The sequence below is a fragment of the Littorina saxatilis genome, linkage group LG9 (genome assembly GCF_037325665.1).
Source record: "Littorina saxatilis isolate snail1 linkage group LG9, US_GU_Lsax_2.0, whole genome shotgun sequence".
Taxonomy (NCBI): Eukaryota; Metazoa; Mollusca; class Gastropoda; order Littorinimorpha; family Littorinidae; genus Littorina; species Littorina saxatilis.
The window spans coordinates 25,357,949-25,372,948 of NC_090253.1; the positions used below are offsets into that span (position 1 = coordinate 25,357,949).

Consider the following 15,000-nt stretch of genomic DNA (forward strand, 5'->3'; position numbering starts at 1 on the left):
GTATAAGAACACAAGAATGTATGAATGACAAAGAACAAATGTTTATTTTTGAATGTTTTATGTATGTTTTATTACGGACACAAAAGCTCAGCAATGCAATTTCTCTTTTAGAGATTAATAAAGTTATTGTATTGTATTGTATTGTATTGTATTGAAAAAAAGCTCGTTGTATTGCTTATGCCACAACCCTCGAAAAATAAAATTTGATTTGATTTGATTTGATATCTCTCTCTCTCTCTCTCTCTCTCTCTCTCTCTCTCTCTCTCTCTCTCTCTCTCTCTCTCTCTCTCTCTCTCTCTCTCTCTCTCTCTCTCTCTCTCTCACACTCTCCTGTCCAAAATGTGTACTCTTTAAAAGAATCTACGGATAAACAAACACTAATTGAGATATGACTTGGCACTACTTTTGCCTCGAGTTACGTTTCCTCAACAGAATTGGTCGGAAAAACACAGGAAGAACGTCCATGATATTGTCTTGAATCAAACTCAAAATAGTGTCAGCCATTTGCTTTTTGACTGGGATCTGTGCCATTCACATTTTCCCAACATTTGCCGTCTCGCTCGTTTAATTCTCGTCATTGGCGTGTGCTGTTCGTCAGCGCCTGTTTGGTACCCAACGATATCCCTGTTTATTTCACTATAATTTAAAGAAAATGTGGATATGGATGGGGTAGGTGGAACAACAACCGGCATGTTGCATACCCTCACAATTCTGGAAATAATTGTGTGTTTTTCTCTCCCTTTGTTTAATTTGTTTTTTTACTTTACTGTGTGTCCACTTAAGCTTTAATTATATATGTATAGGTTACAACACGAGTGGTTTTTTATATGGCTTGTATTTCAGTCAAGACCCAGCGGATGAATATCATCGGGAGACACGAGCCTTTGGCGAGTGGCTCTCGATTGATATTCCCGCTGGGTCTTGACTGAAATACAAGCCATATAAAAAACCACGAGTGTTGTAATCTGTATATCCCATTCTACCATCAAACACAAAGTGTAGACTACTAGCGGCACTTTTGCGATCTGTGGAGTGTGAAACAGTGTTTTCAGCGAGACATGGCCTTTTTGCAACCTTAAACTAAGTGACCGTCGCTGAAAAAATAAAACGAATGAGTGCATCTATAAGTACGCGGTAACACTACTTTCAGACCGTTTAAAAGCGTTAAGTAAAGGTTCATAAGTTGCAAGAAAGTAATGAAGTCGTATAGAAATCCATTTAGTTGAAGCGCACAATTCTTTTGCGTTTCAGGTCGGCGGAACGGGGAAACCGGTTTGGCCCCCATTTGGCTTACTCGACTCGATTCAGAATCGATTCCACGTTGTTTTTTTCGAACGCATTATTATACAATTAGTCTTATTGACAGAGAAGCAAATTTTAGGGAACACATATGTAGATTTAACCATTTGCTCCCTATTTGAAATGTATCTACATGATAAACTGTTTTGCGAGTGTGTTTGCATGAACCTAAACTGGTATTGATGCGATGAAAACAGGACCCAAGTCTGTCACCGCCGCTTGATTGCATTTTGAAAGAATATGACTGGATTACGGAAAAATACACACATGTTAAGTTCTTAGATACCTTCATCGCCAATGTGGACTTACTGCAGAGCCAGGCAAAAGAGTAGACTTGCTCGCAAAACACGTGAAACAGCTGATGATAGCGAAGCCCAACCGTGCCAGGTAAGGACGGTCTGACAGATTCTCAAAAGTCGTCTGCTAACGAAGCAAGGGGAGGGTACTCGTGTTTTTGTTTTGGTTCGCTAGCATCTGGTTATCTTGTAAGTTGAATGTTCGTTTTTTCCCACCTGCATTGCTTTCATAATGAAAGAAACGTTTGCTTATTGCATCTCATACATCAGATCAGTTCTGAGATTCATTTTTGCGTGCAACTGATATGGTTTTCTGAGCCGTGCAATACGATTTTGGAACTTCATACAAATGTGTCACATTGTTCGGCGCGAGGTCAAAGGTCGGGAGCAAAGTAGTTCTTCGCCCAAATCGGAATCTGCACTATCATATATTTTTTTGAGTCCATGATGTATTTATTGAGCTATAAAAATACAACATATATACCCATACTGAAGTAACAGAGACAAAGAAGGGAGGTCATGGGATATATATATGTATATATATACTTATATCTATGAAGATTTGAATTTTATAATTTTTTAATCATATCCTACCATGAAACGTTATGTAAACGATTATATGAGCATATCTCAGTTCTTACCGCAGTCTCCAGTTCCGCACTCAGACTTGCAGAAAGCATCCCACGTTCCGAAGCATTTGCCATTGCACTCAAACCTGCATGGAGTTGCTGAAAGGTACAAGCGCACCGGTAAATATCAGTACAAACGCGTATTTATAACCTAGGTTTACTTTGCAAAGGGGCCCATTGTATGATCATACGACAACTATCAGAGAGTATCGAAGGCCTTCCACCCTATTGTATCGTTCATTTGTGGCTTCAATTGATATTGAATAAGTTTACTTAGCAACGGGGCGCATGAACCGGGGGTAAACTTATTGTCTAATCATACGACCACTATCAGAGGTATGGCCAGAGCATCGAAGGCCTTCCACCCTATTGTATCATTCATGTGTGGCTTCAATTAATATAGAATAAGTTTACTTAGCAAAGGGGGTAAACTTATTGTCTGATCAGATTACCACTATCAGAGGTATGACCAGAGCATCGAAGGCCTTCCACCTTATTGTATCGTCCATGTGTGGCTTCAGTTAATATTGAATAAGTTTACTTAGCAAAGGGGGTAAACTTATTGTCTGATCAGATTACCACTATAAGAGAGAGGTATGGCCAGAGCATCGAAGGCCTTCCACCCTATTGTATTGTTCATTTGCGGCTTCAAATAATATTAGATAAACTGATTGGTTGAAACTCCGCGCTTGTTGTCTTCGGTAGATTGAAAAATGGAATGGAGAACAGAGACTGCTACCGGCACGGTTGGCCTAGTGGTAAGGCGTCCGCCCCGTGATCGGGAGGTCGTGGGTTCGAACCCCGGCCCGGGTCATACCTAAGACTTTAACATTGGCAATCTAGTGGCTGCTCCGCCTGGCGTCTGGCATTATGGGGTTAGTGCTAGGACTGGTTGGTCCGGTGTCAGAATAATGTGACTGGGTAGACATGAAGCCTGTGCTGCGACTTCTGTCTTGTGTGTGGCGCACGTTATATGTCAAAGCAGCACCGCCCTGATATGGCCCTTCGTGGTCGGCTGGGCGTTAAACAAACAAACAAACAAACAAACAAACAGAGACTGCTTGAATAAAAGGACCATACCGCCTCTGTTCTGTGTGTATTGTGCAGTTCCTCCTCCAAATAGAGTACTTTCTTTGGCGCCTTATATATGAGTCTGTGTGAGCTTTGCGTCTCCCTTACTACCAATGAAAACGAGGCAGAATATAAGGTTAACTTGTATTGGTATACAATGCACCTCTCTTCATTTCTGATGGAGTCACGTTCCTGATTTGAAAGTTTAACTGTCGTGTCTCGGGAGAGCATACTTACTTGTGAATTCCGTTGGCGCGGTAGTTGTCACTGCGATAGTAGGTGTGGGTGTAGGAGAAGGTGCTGAAAAGAAAATATGAAAGACTGGTGTGCAAAAAACAGACTGTAAAGCGTATGCACACAAATATCAACCATATGCACAAACACGTTACGCTAAAAATATAAAGCATAATTTCTAGCAAACGTTTAGTGGATAGCGAACACAACACTCACTGAAGTTCTACAAGTAAAATAGAGCCCCCCCCCCCCCCCTCTCGCTCGCTACAGAAGTTGCAGAAATGAATAGTTGCAATTGTAACGTAATGAGTTAATTGTTACCGTTACATTTGCCTTTTTCCTAATGGGCGAGGGGTGACTGTAAAAAATGCAGCGGTTACATACATTATTACCTTCGCAAATTATAAAAAAACCACGTATCTTATTTTATCTTATCCTCTCTTTTTTCCTTCTTCTTTTCTCTCTCTCTCTCTCTCTCTCTCTCTCTCTCTCTCTCTCTCTCTCTCTCTCTCTCTCTCTCTCTCTCTCTCTCTCTCTCTCTCTCTCTCTCTCTCTCAGCATTGCCCTTTGGCATTGCTTGGACAGTTGTTTTCACTGTAAGTGTACGGGTAGACAACATTAAAAACAATACTTTAACAACAGGACAGCAATGCACATTAGCTAACTCATGATTTCCAGGAAACTTTGTACTCGACGGAACTACTTCTTACCTCCTGGGGTAGTTTCTTCAACTGCAACGAAAAAAAGGGAGCGGATTAGAAAAAATATCAAATCACTCTGTAGCAGTTCAGTCGTATCTATTATTCGAAGTACAGTCGAACCTGTCTAAACAGACCACCCAAGGGACTGAACAAAAGTGGTCTTTTTAGACAGGTGGTCTCTTTAAACAGGTGATTTATATTGTCGTAAAGACCGTCGGGGATCCTTTGGGGTGGTCTTAATGGGCAGGTGGTTTTTATGGACAGGTGGTCTCTAGGGATGGTTCGACTGTAATACAAAAAGTATGCATGTGATGGATAGTTAAAGGAGGAGCTAGCCTTTAAGGGCAGAAACAACATGCAGTAGATACACACTTGAGGAAACTCCGCACTAACATCCCCCGGAAATGGGCATGGTGTATGGCTGTCTAAATGGCTAGGGGAAAACGGTCGTACACGTACAAACCCGCTCGAGTAAAACCCAAGTGTACGTGGGAGTTGCAACTAAGGCCAACAAAAAATAGTCTGTTTACGGTAACATAGGCAAAGGTCGGGATTTTTTTTTTCAAAAGAAAAATATTTTTAAGTTATTTTGCCAATAAACAAAGACTTTTTTTTCCCCCAAATGCCCAAAAAAAAGTCTAGGGTCGCGCAAAAAAATAGGGTCGGTCGGGACACCGTAAACAGACTGTTTGGTGGTTTTTTTGCCTAATAAACGCAGAAGAAGAAGAAGGAGAAGAAACGCGTGGCCCACTTACCGTGTGCACATCCCTCAAGCTTAGTCACTTCAACTTTTACTTCCTTTCCGGTCTCAGCAGTAGCGATGATCTGGATCTTACTGACAGGCTCGCCTTCCAGAGGCACCTCGAAGGGAGGAGAACCATCACTTGGAGCGTCATAGGTCTGACACAAATTAAATGCCAGAGAATTAGAACGAAAACAAATCAGACAGAGCACTATTTATAGATAAATAACCAAAGGGAAGTAAGCGCTCTAAATTATGCATACATGTGTAATGGAGTAAGCGAAAGTCATAAGAAACCAATCTCCTCGCACCTGAGAGAATAACAAGCAATGCAATGAACAAGGGACTTTATTGTTCAGTTTTTGAGGATAAAAATCGCTTGTTCAATTCAATGCTCGTCCTTCTCTCAGATGTCAGGAGACTGGTTCAAGATAACTCTCACCTACTCTATTAACCATGTCGTATGCATTTAGAGCGCTAACTTCCCTTTGTCTCTCGGTACTTTTAGGGAAATGATATAATGCAAGACAAAACTGCAGCATAAAGATACCCGTAAATCATTTTTGTCTGCTGACGAAAGATTTCTGAGACACATAAACCCGGAAACGTGCCCTCGTTACATTGTTTGGCATCACTGGTAAATTCAATGCGTGTTATTCTCTCAGGTGCCAGGAGATTGGTTCCGTATAACTCTCGCTTACTCCATTACACATGTCGTAAGCGTTTAGAGCGCTTATACTTCCCATTGGTTATTTGACCAGCGAATTGGAGTCTCATGAGAAAAAGAGAGGGTTGTGTGTCTGTATGAGTTAAGAATGCGAAGAAAGCGAGCATAGAAAAAACAAGAATGGTGATTTAAAAAAATAAATGGATTTCTTCGAGCGCACTCAAGAAGCAACTCAAACCATTATACTTCCAGAGGCGGATCCTGGGGGGGGGGGGGGGGGGGGGGTTCCGGGGTTTCCCTAGCTAAAAAAAAAATTAATAACAAAAGTGAAAATAAAGAAAAACTGTATGGCAGAGCTGGGCCGCTGATTCGAACGTCCCTACAAAGCAGTATCAAAAGACAAGTGAAAATAATGGATAAATAAGAGATGACATAACAGCAAACACGCACATTGCGCAATGTCTGACAGTCATTTGTTTGGATCTAGCAAAAATAAGAGGTCTGTCTCTGATCGTTTGCTTAACGGTTATCAGGTAGTGTTAAAAACAAAAGAGAACTTTATTTACCAAGACAAGGACAGTAAAAATTCACCGTTAACATTTTAACCTACGGTGGCTCTTCATGAGCACATTAAAAAAAATGGAGACAAAAATAAGAAAAAAAGCAAGGCGCACAAAACCAGGGCTGAGGTACACGAAACGAAACTGGTTGGGAACAAACCGCGGAACTGCGGGGTGGGATTGGTTAAAATCACAACAAATCACAATGTCAACCAATCAGACTGCGCGGCTGCGTACCATCCATTAATTTTGGGTTACACCCAAATTCTTTTCACGCACCTTAGCTCAGATATGTTTAAAATACCTTGAGGATAGCCTCCTCTGTTCCAGCAATGAAGTACTTGATCTTGAAAGTCTTGGCGTTGGTGAGCTTAACGACCAGCGTTTCGGGTTTGAAGCCAGGTTCGCCGTTCAGGGCGAAGTCCACCTTGACTGCGAAGTCCGATCTGAAGGTGTTGTCGGCAGTGTTGTCCTGCTTTGTGGCTCCCTGTGGTGTACTGGAGAATTCTCCGATAGACTTCAGTTCCGCTTCCTCGCACACTTTGGCTGATACGGGTGAGAGAAACACATTGCGATTCATGAAAGTCAATCCCGAGAAGAAAATAGCACGAGGATGGATACATTGTTAATGTTGCTCTTTGGTCCCCCAGACTGACTATATTGTCTTTTTGTTTGTTTACTGTTGTTGTTGTTGGTGGTGGTGGTGGTGTTTTCGTTGTTGTTGTTGTTGTTGTTGTTGTTGTTGTTGAATCTATCTATGTCTATTCAAATTTTATTCAAGTATTGTTGACTTACGATGTACATCACATTTCTCATATAAATAAAAAAACTCTGTCAAAGTATTTTATTTGACTGATGACTGCTAGAGACGTTTGGACACTAAACATCCTGATAAGAGTTACTTACGTGTGGTTGCTGTCTCGACTGGCGTGGTAGGTGCGCCTGTCGTGATAGGTTCGCCTGGCGTGGTAGGTGCGCCTGTCGTGATGGGTGTGCCTGGCGTGGTAAGTGGGCCTGTGGGGGGTGGGGGAGGGTTTGTGGCGGTGGCAGCGGTTGGTGCAACGGTTGTTTGGAGGATTTCTGCACAACCCAAAAACACTACCTGTTATATACCATTGCCTTACACGGCAAAGGACCCACGGCAGTGTTTCGCCTTGACTTTGTTTGAATAGGAGACAGACATGGAGGACGAACTCACAGGTACACACTTTCACAGTTTTGACATAGCCTTGCGCCCCTCTCTCTCTCCTCCCCCTCCCTATCTCCCTCCCTCCCCCATCTCCCCTCCCTCCCTCTCTCTCTCTCAGACACGCACGCACGCACGCACGCACGCACGCACACACACACGCACGCACACACACGTACGCACGCACGCTCGCACGCTCACACACACACACACACACAGACACATAAATATATATATATTTGCGCGCTTGAACACACACACGCACATGCAGGCTCGCATCGACCTCCTACTCAGCACACAGACAAAAACGTTTCGCTCGAGCGTGTGTCACCCACCTTCTGCGCATCCGAGGACTTCTGTGACCTTGACTCTGATTTTAGTTCCCTCGCTGACTCTTGTGAGAATGATACGGATGGGAAGCTTCAGTTTCTCGCTTGTCTTCACAGTAAGAGATCCGCTGGGGTTCTCAACAGTAGAAGGCTGTTGAGAAAGAGCGGGAAAGGGTTACCAAACATGAAAAATACATGAATAGAGATGTAATGTGTGTCTGTCTGGTGCGCGCATACTTGTGTCTGCTAGTTTGTTCTGAGCGAATCTTTTTTATTCAACCCTTTTTCTTACGTTTACCCTTTTTTCCCTGCCCTTTTCTTGCTTTGGTACCGTATTTGTCTGTTGTTGTTACTGTTTTCATTCTTTACCGAATTTCTTTCTACCATTTTAGAAAAGACAGACAGAGGGAGACAGACAGACAGACAGAGCTAGAGAGACATGCAGACGGCACACATGTATAGGCAGACAGACATGCAGAAAAGCATGCACACCAGACCGACAGACACATTGACAGAGCAGAGCAGAGCAGACTCCCCAAACCTAATGGAACAGTACAATAACCCATAACCGATTCGAGTCCAACCACCTTGGCCATATTGGTATTTTTTTCTCAACCTGATCATGATACGCATATTTTGCAATGGTTAAACATGGTAAAGTATATAGTGCAGAGGACGACATTCAGAAATAACTCTGTCAAAGTTGTTGGGGTTGTAAAAGAGTTGCATACCCTTTTTCCATACAAACACCGAGGCAAGCCTACAAAACCACGAGTAACTTGCCTTAGTGTTTCTATGAATAGGCAAGGAAAAACAAGGGAAAGCAACTCTCTAACAACCAATACAAACCTGCCAGAGTTATTTCCAGAATTCGTCTATTACTTTCTTTCTTTTTAGAAAAGCACATTTTAATGCCAAACTAATGTAACATTACAATAACCCAAAACCGAATCTAACGACAAATTGAGAGAAAAAAATCCTAAATCTAATTGTAAAACACATGTGTGGGCAATGTGGTAAAATATGTGCAATAGGCGATGTTCGGAAATAAATGTATTGTTGTTATTTTTTTAGTGTATATAATTTTATGAGTTGTGAAAGAATTGCTTACACTTTTTGTTCCATATAAATACCCAGGCAAGCCTATAATACCACGAAAGAAAAATATCGTCCGCAACATTACTGATTTGTTTTTAAGAGCCCATTTATAATTACATACACTCCATGGCTTTGTATAGATCTATGTAACTGAATAAACACTGTTTAAACCAAAGAAAAAACAAGGGAAAGCAACTCTTCTACAATCAATAAAAACCCGACAGAGTTATCTCCGGGATTCGTCTATCGAAATGTAACTACACTCACAGGTCCCAGCTCGGTTCCATCGTCCTTCTGGACGGCGACGGTTTTGACGTTGGAGTATTCAAAGGCGATCTCGTTCAGGAATCCCTCCTTGGCGTCGTCACGGATGTCGATGTAGAGCCTGAGGGTCTCCTCGTTGGTGGAGAGGTACAGGGATTGCAGGTTCTCGTTGCCGTTCTCGGGAGTCACGGACACCTGGTTGTCGATCACCTCGTAACACTCCTTGGCTGCAAGCAGTGATATATCGTTAATTTTAATTAGATTTCAGGAGTTTTGTTAATACAGGTTCTTGTACCGTTCTCGGGCGTCACGGACACCTGGTTGTCGATCACCTCGTTACACTCCTTGGCTGCAAGCAGTCATTTCGTTCATTCATCTGTTCATTTCTATGGACGCATTGGCTGCATGCAGTTTCATTTCGTTTGTGTTCGTTTCATTTCTATAGACTCCTTGGTTGCAAGCAGTTTCATTTCGTTTATGTTCGTTGCATTTCTATAGACTCCTTGGCTCCAAGCAATGTCATTTCCTTCATTTTTCTCACACACACACACACACACACACACACACACACACACACACACACACACACACACACACACACACACACACTCACTAACACACACATATACACACACACGCGCGCGCATACACACACAAACAGCAACTTACCTGGAGTGGTGAGTCCTTGCGGTGTTGATGGACCTGTTGTTGGTGCTACTGTTCCTGGTGTGGTTTCAGTGGTCACTTCCTCTGTGGAAACAATATTCAAGCATTCAATATTCTCCGGTTTTTTGTGGTCATTTTCAATTTCATTACTTTATTGTTCCATCGCTGGAAAATTCGGGTCGCTTCCTCCCAGTTGAAAACAAGCATCAACAGAGTCGCGCTACCCAGGAGTGTGCGTGTTTAGGTGCAATCAGCCACCTGCACTTGTGGCAGAATGGCCGAGATCCTTTACGTGCCACTGTGGTGACACGGGGGTGGAACATGGATACAGTCTCTGAGTCTGCACATAAAGTTGACCCGTGTCCGCCCCGGCCTGGATTCAAACCGGTGACTCTTGGATCACAAGTCCAGTGCTCTACCAACTGAACTACCTGGCCCCCAAAGATGATGATGATTAGTAGGTTTGCGGGGTTTTTTAAATTTTATTTTATCATGCCGGTTGATGAGCTCATGACGCTCACCAACATCTCCATTCATGTGTTGACAACGGCGAAGGCCTTTCCTTGTTACTGTTGTCTATTTTAATTTGTGCGAAAAATGCATATTCCCTCTTAATTTGGTTTTTAAAAGTAGAATATTTCTGTTTAAATATTCATGAAATTTAAATATGTTTATGTATACCAAAACTAAAACAAGCCCACGGCTTACGGTTATGTCTTAATTGCTGTACCTTATTTGAAATGAGGCATTTTAATTCGCAAAAGCTGTAGAAGGCAATATATATATATATATATATATATATATATATTTGAACGCAAAGGATAAAAGTAAAAAGAATGAAAATTAACTAAAACAGGAGACGACAAAGGCATCATCTCATAATTTGATTTAACTGCACTGAAGTTTATCTGAGGTATACAAAATGATGGTTGAATTGATGTTAGCGCGTCTGCTTACTGAGCACACTTACCACTTGGTTCGAAGCAAGCCTTGACGACGAGTGAAGACAGCGTGCCATCAGTGATGAGAACCAGCTTGGTGAATTCGTTGTTGAAAGTCTGATCGATTACTCCACTAGGATTCGTTTGAACCTCCTGAAATGACAAAACGTGTCTGTCATTTTCCTTAATATGAAACACCAATACTCAAAATAATCAAAACTAAAGCTTTTGGCAATCCAGATTAACCAAGCACGGACGCCAGACACACAAGCGGCGAAGCGATGACAATCGAGCACTGACAAACGTCCAATTCGCTCTCACCTTCCCAACACACACACACACACACACACACACACACACACACACACACACACACACACACACACACACACACACACACACACATACATATACACACACACACAAGTACACAAACACAAGCACATACATACACACACACACACACACACACACACACACACACACACACTCACTCACAAACACACTCACACCACAAACAACCACAACAAGAGCCTGGTCTCGTTGCAAAAGACTCACCGTGAGGACAAGGTTGTTATCTCCATCCAAAAGCTGGATCTCAATTCTCGTGGCACCTACGACCGTGACAGTGACGCCCATAAGCACGGGCTGCTCACCATCCTTGGATGTGACTGTCATTGTGACGGTGCCTTGAGTTTCGCCCGTGGGCTTCCATCCTGTGCTCTCGAATACTGTGTCTGGACTGCCTGAAGTGGCTGTGACTGACACGTCGCGAGTTGAGCCGGTGATCTGGACTTCTTCCTTCTGGCACATGTCGGCTGTGGAGAATTGGTCAGGTAAGAAAGAGTAAGACAGTGTAACTGTACTGTGTCCTACGGGGCTGGATCTGAGGGGGTTCATGGGCTGAAGTGCACGAGAAAGTTACCAACCTAGCGGGAGCCAACCGCGGTGTTGGATTGGTTTGAAATTGAGATTTGTTGTGATTTCAACGAATCAGGCCCCGCGGTTTCTTCTCACCCGTTTGGTTGGCACCCATTTTTGCTTCGTGCACCTCAGCCATGGGTTCCGGGAGGCTACCCCCTTACCCGGCAAACGTACCTTTTTTCTCAAAGAGAGACCCAAAATAGCCCTTTCAAACGCTTAATTGCAACAGCATCTGAGGGACCGTGGTCCATCGACCCCCCACCTGGCCAGCCCCTGTACCTGTAACTTGGGACCTTTATCTTGCACACGCGTACACACGGGGGTACTTGTTCGGACAGTGAGGACATTCTCAAGAAAGTTGACTCTGGGAAATAAATCCCTTGCCGAACCCGGGTTCGATCCTGATTCATGATCTTACAGTATGCATGTGCCTGCTACTTGTAATGTGAGCAGGCCTAATCTGTCACAGGTAAACATAACCGTATCGATGCACATCAACTTGACCATTTTGTGTCCTAGGAGACATGGGAGTATAAAGTGCCTTGCTCGTTACATTTCTATCAAGCGGTATGTTTTGTGAATAAGGCATCGATCTTTAATAACTAACTCTAAAATCATACCAATGATTTACAAGCGCAAGATACTCACGTGTAGTGGATGTCATGGGTGTTGCTGAAAAACAAACAGATTGGAATTAGTATGCATCAACATAACGTTAAGTTCAGCTTATTGTTTTAAAACTCTTTTTTTCAATTGAATGGCGCAATAAACATGTGATCAAAACATGTCCTTTTTGCAAAAAAGACCAAATCAACCATTATAAGGAACTGTAACGAAATCGTGATATTTAGAAAGTTAGAAAAGGGCTCTGATCTTTGGTCATTCTGGAAGGATTCATTTCAGAAAAATCTTACTGCTGACGAAGATTTGAACCCTTACAAATCGTTTTGTTTTCAGTTACGGCTAGCCGTCAAAAACTAATAGTTACATAATTAGTCTTAGAAATCAAACAATTGCATATATACCCTTAGAAACACAACAATTATAAGGTTAGCCTTAAGGCTGTCCTTAACCCTTTATTAAGCCCGAAGTCGACTTCGCGAAGTTTGTGAGAAGTTTGTTTTACCAAAAACTCGGTGCTAACGCTTTGTGCAGCAAGCTTCGCAAAGTATACTTCGCGGAGTCGACTTCGCCCAATTAATGACAGGCTTAAGTAACCTTACAAAGGCAACTCCATCATCTTTATACTTACTGCAGCCGACTTCATCGGATCCATCGCCACAATCATCGTGGCCGTCGCAGAAGGCGTTCTTTGGAGCACAGTAGGTCTGGTTGCAGTGAGTGAAGTTCGTGGGGCACACTGCGCACAACATCGACATAAGCACGTGCATCATTAGAATGCCTTGTACTCCCTTTTTATAAGAAAAAGCGGGATATTTAGTAATTATTATACTTTCGGATTTGTTTATAATGTTTTATTGTCGGTATTATTATTATTGTGTTTTTTTTATAGAAATTCAGAGAGAGTGAGCGAAAGAATATTTTGAGTGGATGGATGAATGTTGTTTGCGTAAACGCCCCACAATGATGTGCTTGGCAAAGAGTTTTTTCTTGTTAAATGTCCTGTACTTCTTTCAATCGATGTCTAATCGAGGCAATTGTTAATTTATGCGTTTTCGAGTTAAGGAAGTGCAGTTTGTACTTGATAAAAAAAAATCCCTCATAAGTTTCAATTTCTATAGATTTAAAATATTCGAATTACTAGTTTAATTCTTGTTTTGAATCATGCTGGTGACAGTGGAAATAGAATGAACCTACAGGTAAACCTTTATACATCAAAAGGTGAAATCTAAAAAGCAAAGGGATACATGGGCTCTAAATATATAGAAACAACAGTCAGAAAACATTAAGCAGAAACAATCTTTCTTTCTTTCTTTCTTTATTTGGTGTTTAACGTCGTTTTCAACCATTCAAGGTTATATCGCGACGAGGGAAGGGGGGAGATGGGATAGGGGAAAGGGGGGAGATGGGATAGAGCCACTTGTTAATTGTTTCTTGTTCACAAAAGCACTAATCAAAAAATTGCTCCAGGGGCTTGCAACGTAGTACAATATATGACCTTACTGGGAGAATGCAAGTTTCCAGTACAAAGGACGTAACATTTCTTACATACTGCTTGACTAAAATCTTTACAAACATTGACTATATTCTATACAAGAAACGCTTAACAAGGGTAAAAGGAGAAACAGAACCTGTTAGTCGCCTCTTACGACATGCTGGTTAGCATCGGGTAAATTCTTTCTCGTCCCAACCAATTATGGGACTCCCCCTAACCCGCGGGGGGTCAGAAACAATCCCCTGGTACCTAAGATTATAAGAACTATTGAAATTAACGCCCGACTTTCATTCTCAAGTGTGTGCTTTTTTTCTGTTTTCAGTTTGGGCAGACATTACTAATTATAGACGAGCTCCGAGAAGAACTCTGTCGGGTTTGTTTGGGTTGTGAAAGAGTGAATACTCTTGCTTCTTGTGAGGCAAGCTTTGCACACATGTTCCACGTGTTTCAGACACACCCCTCGCTCGCGACAGGCCTATTATGTCACTTGGGAAAGTTTGACTCAATAAAATCAAGAGTATTCAGTCTTTCTCACCCCGTACAAACCGACAGATGGTTAGACATCATGCAGATATATAAGTATACAAAGTTAAATTAATCCCTTGATGCTGAAAGTATTCCACAGAACTAACACAATATATTAAAAAAAAACTTCGACTTGTTAAGAAGTCGCTACATATTTCAACTTTCGCTCACCTTTGCAGTCAAGTTCATCCTCTCCGTTGGCGCAATCTTTGTGTGAATCGCACCGCCAGGACTTTGGCACGCAGCCTCCCGAGCACTGGAACTCGCTTTCAGTGCATGTTACTCCTGTCAACATCAGAAAGGTAACCATCAACATAGGCACAAGTCAGGCACTCAAACGAACGACCGTGAAATCCAGCCGCGGAGCATTAGAACAACTTGTAAGCCACCCCTTCAGGTTTGAAATAATGCGAGTCTGAGAACTCAAAATATAAGGAATCAGAATCCTGCGAAGTTGAGATTATCTCTTAACGTCTGTGCGAGTCTGAGAACTCAAAATATAAGGAATCAGAATCATGCAAAGTTGAGATTATCTCTTAACGTCTGTGCGAGTATGAGAACTCAAAATATAAGGAATCAGAATCATGCGAAGTTGAGATTATCTCTTAACGTCTGTGCGAGTCTGAGAACTCAAAATATAAGAAATCAGAATCCTGCGAAGTTGAGATTATCTCTTAACGTCTGTGCGAGTCTGAGAACTCAAAATATAAGGAATCAGAATCATGCAAAGTTGAGATTATCTCTTAACGTCT

General features: G+C 42.2%; 1 protein-coding gene across 2 annotated transcripts in view; it reads right to left on the minus strand.

The window, feature by feature from the left end:
- The window catches only part of LOC138975691 (mucin-2-like), an 80,213-nt gene that overhangs the window by 35,592 nt on the left and 29,621 nt on the right, over positions 1–15,000 (minus strand). For both annotated transcript variants that reach the window (XM_070348431.1, XM_070348432.1), the window contains exons 29-42: positions 14,420–14,533; positions 12,860–12,967; positions 12,256–12,279; positions 11,242–11,501; positions 10,713–10,836; positions 9,746–9,826; positions 9,080–9,303; positions 7,721–7,865; positions 7,106–7,279; positions 6,504–6,745; positions 4,986–5,130; positions 4,240–4,260; positions 3,533–3,595; positions 2,237–2,323 (exon numbers count right to left, since the gene is read on the minus strand). In XM_070348431.1, coding sequence (XP_070204532.1) covers positions 2,237–2,323; positions 3,533–3,595; positions 4,240–4,260; positions 4,986–5,130; positions 6,504–6,745; positions 7,106–7,279; positions 7,721–7,865; positions 9,080–9,303; positions 9,746–9,826; positions 10,713–10,836; positions 11,242–11,501; positions 12,256–12,279; positions 12,860–12,967; positions 14,420–14,533 — 1,812 coding nt within the window. The remainder of the gene's footprint in view (positions 1–2,236; positions 2,324–3,532; positions 3,596–4,239; positions 4,261–4,985; positions 5,131–6,503; positions 6,746–7,105; positions 7,280–7,720; positions 7,866–9,079; positions 9,304–9,745; positions 9,827–10,712; positions 10,837–11,241; positions 11,502–12,255; positions 12,280–12,859; positions 12,968–14,419; positions 14,534–15,000) is intronic.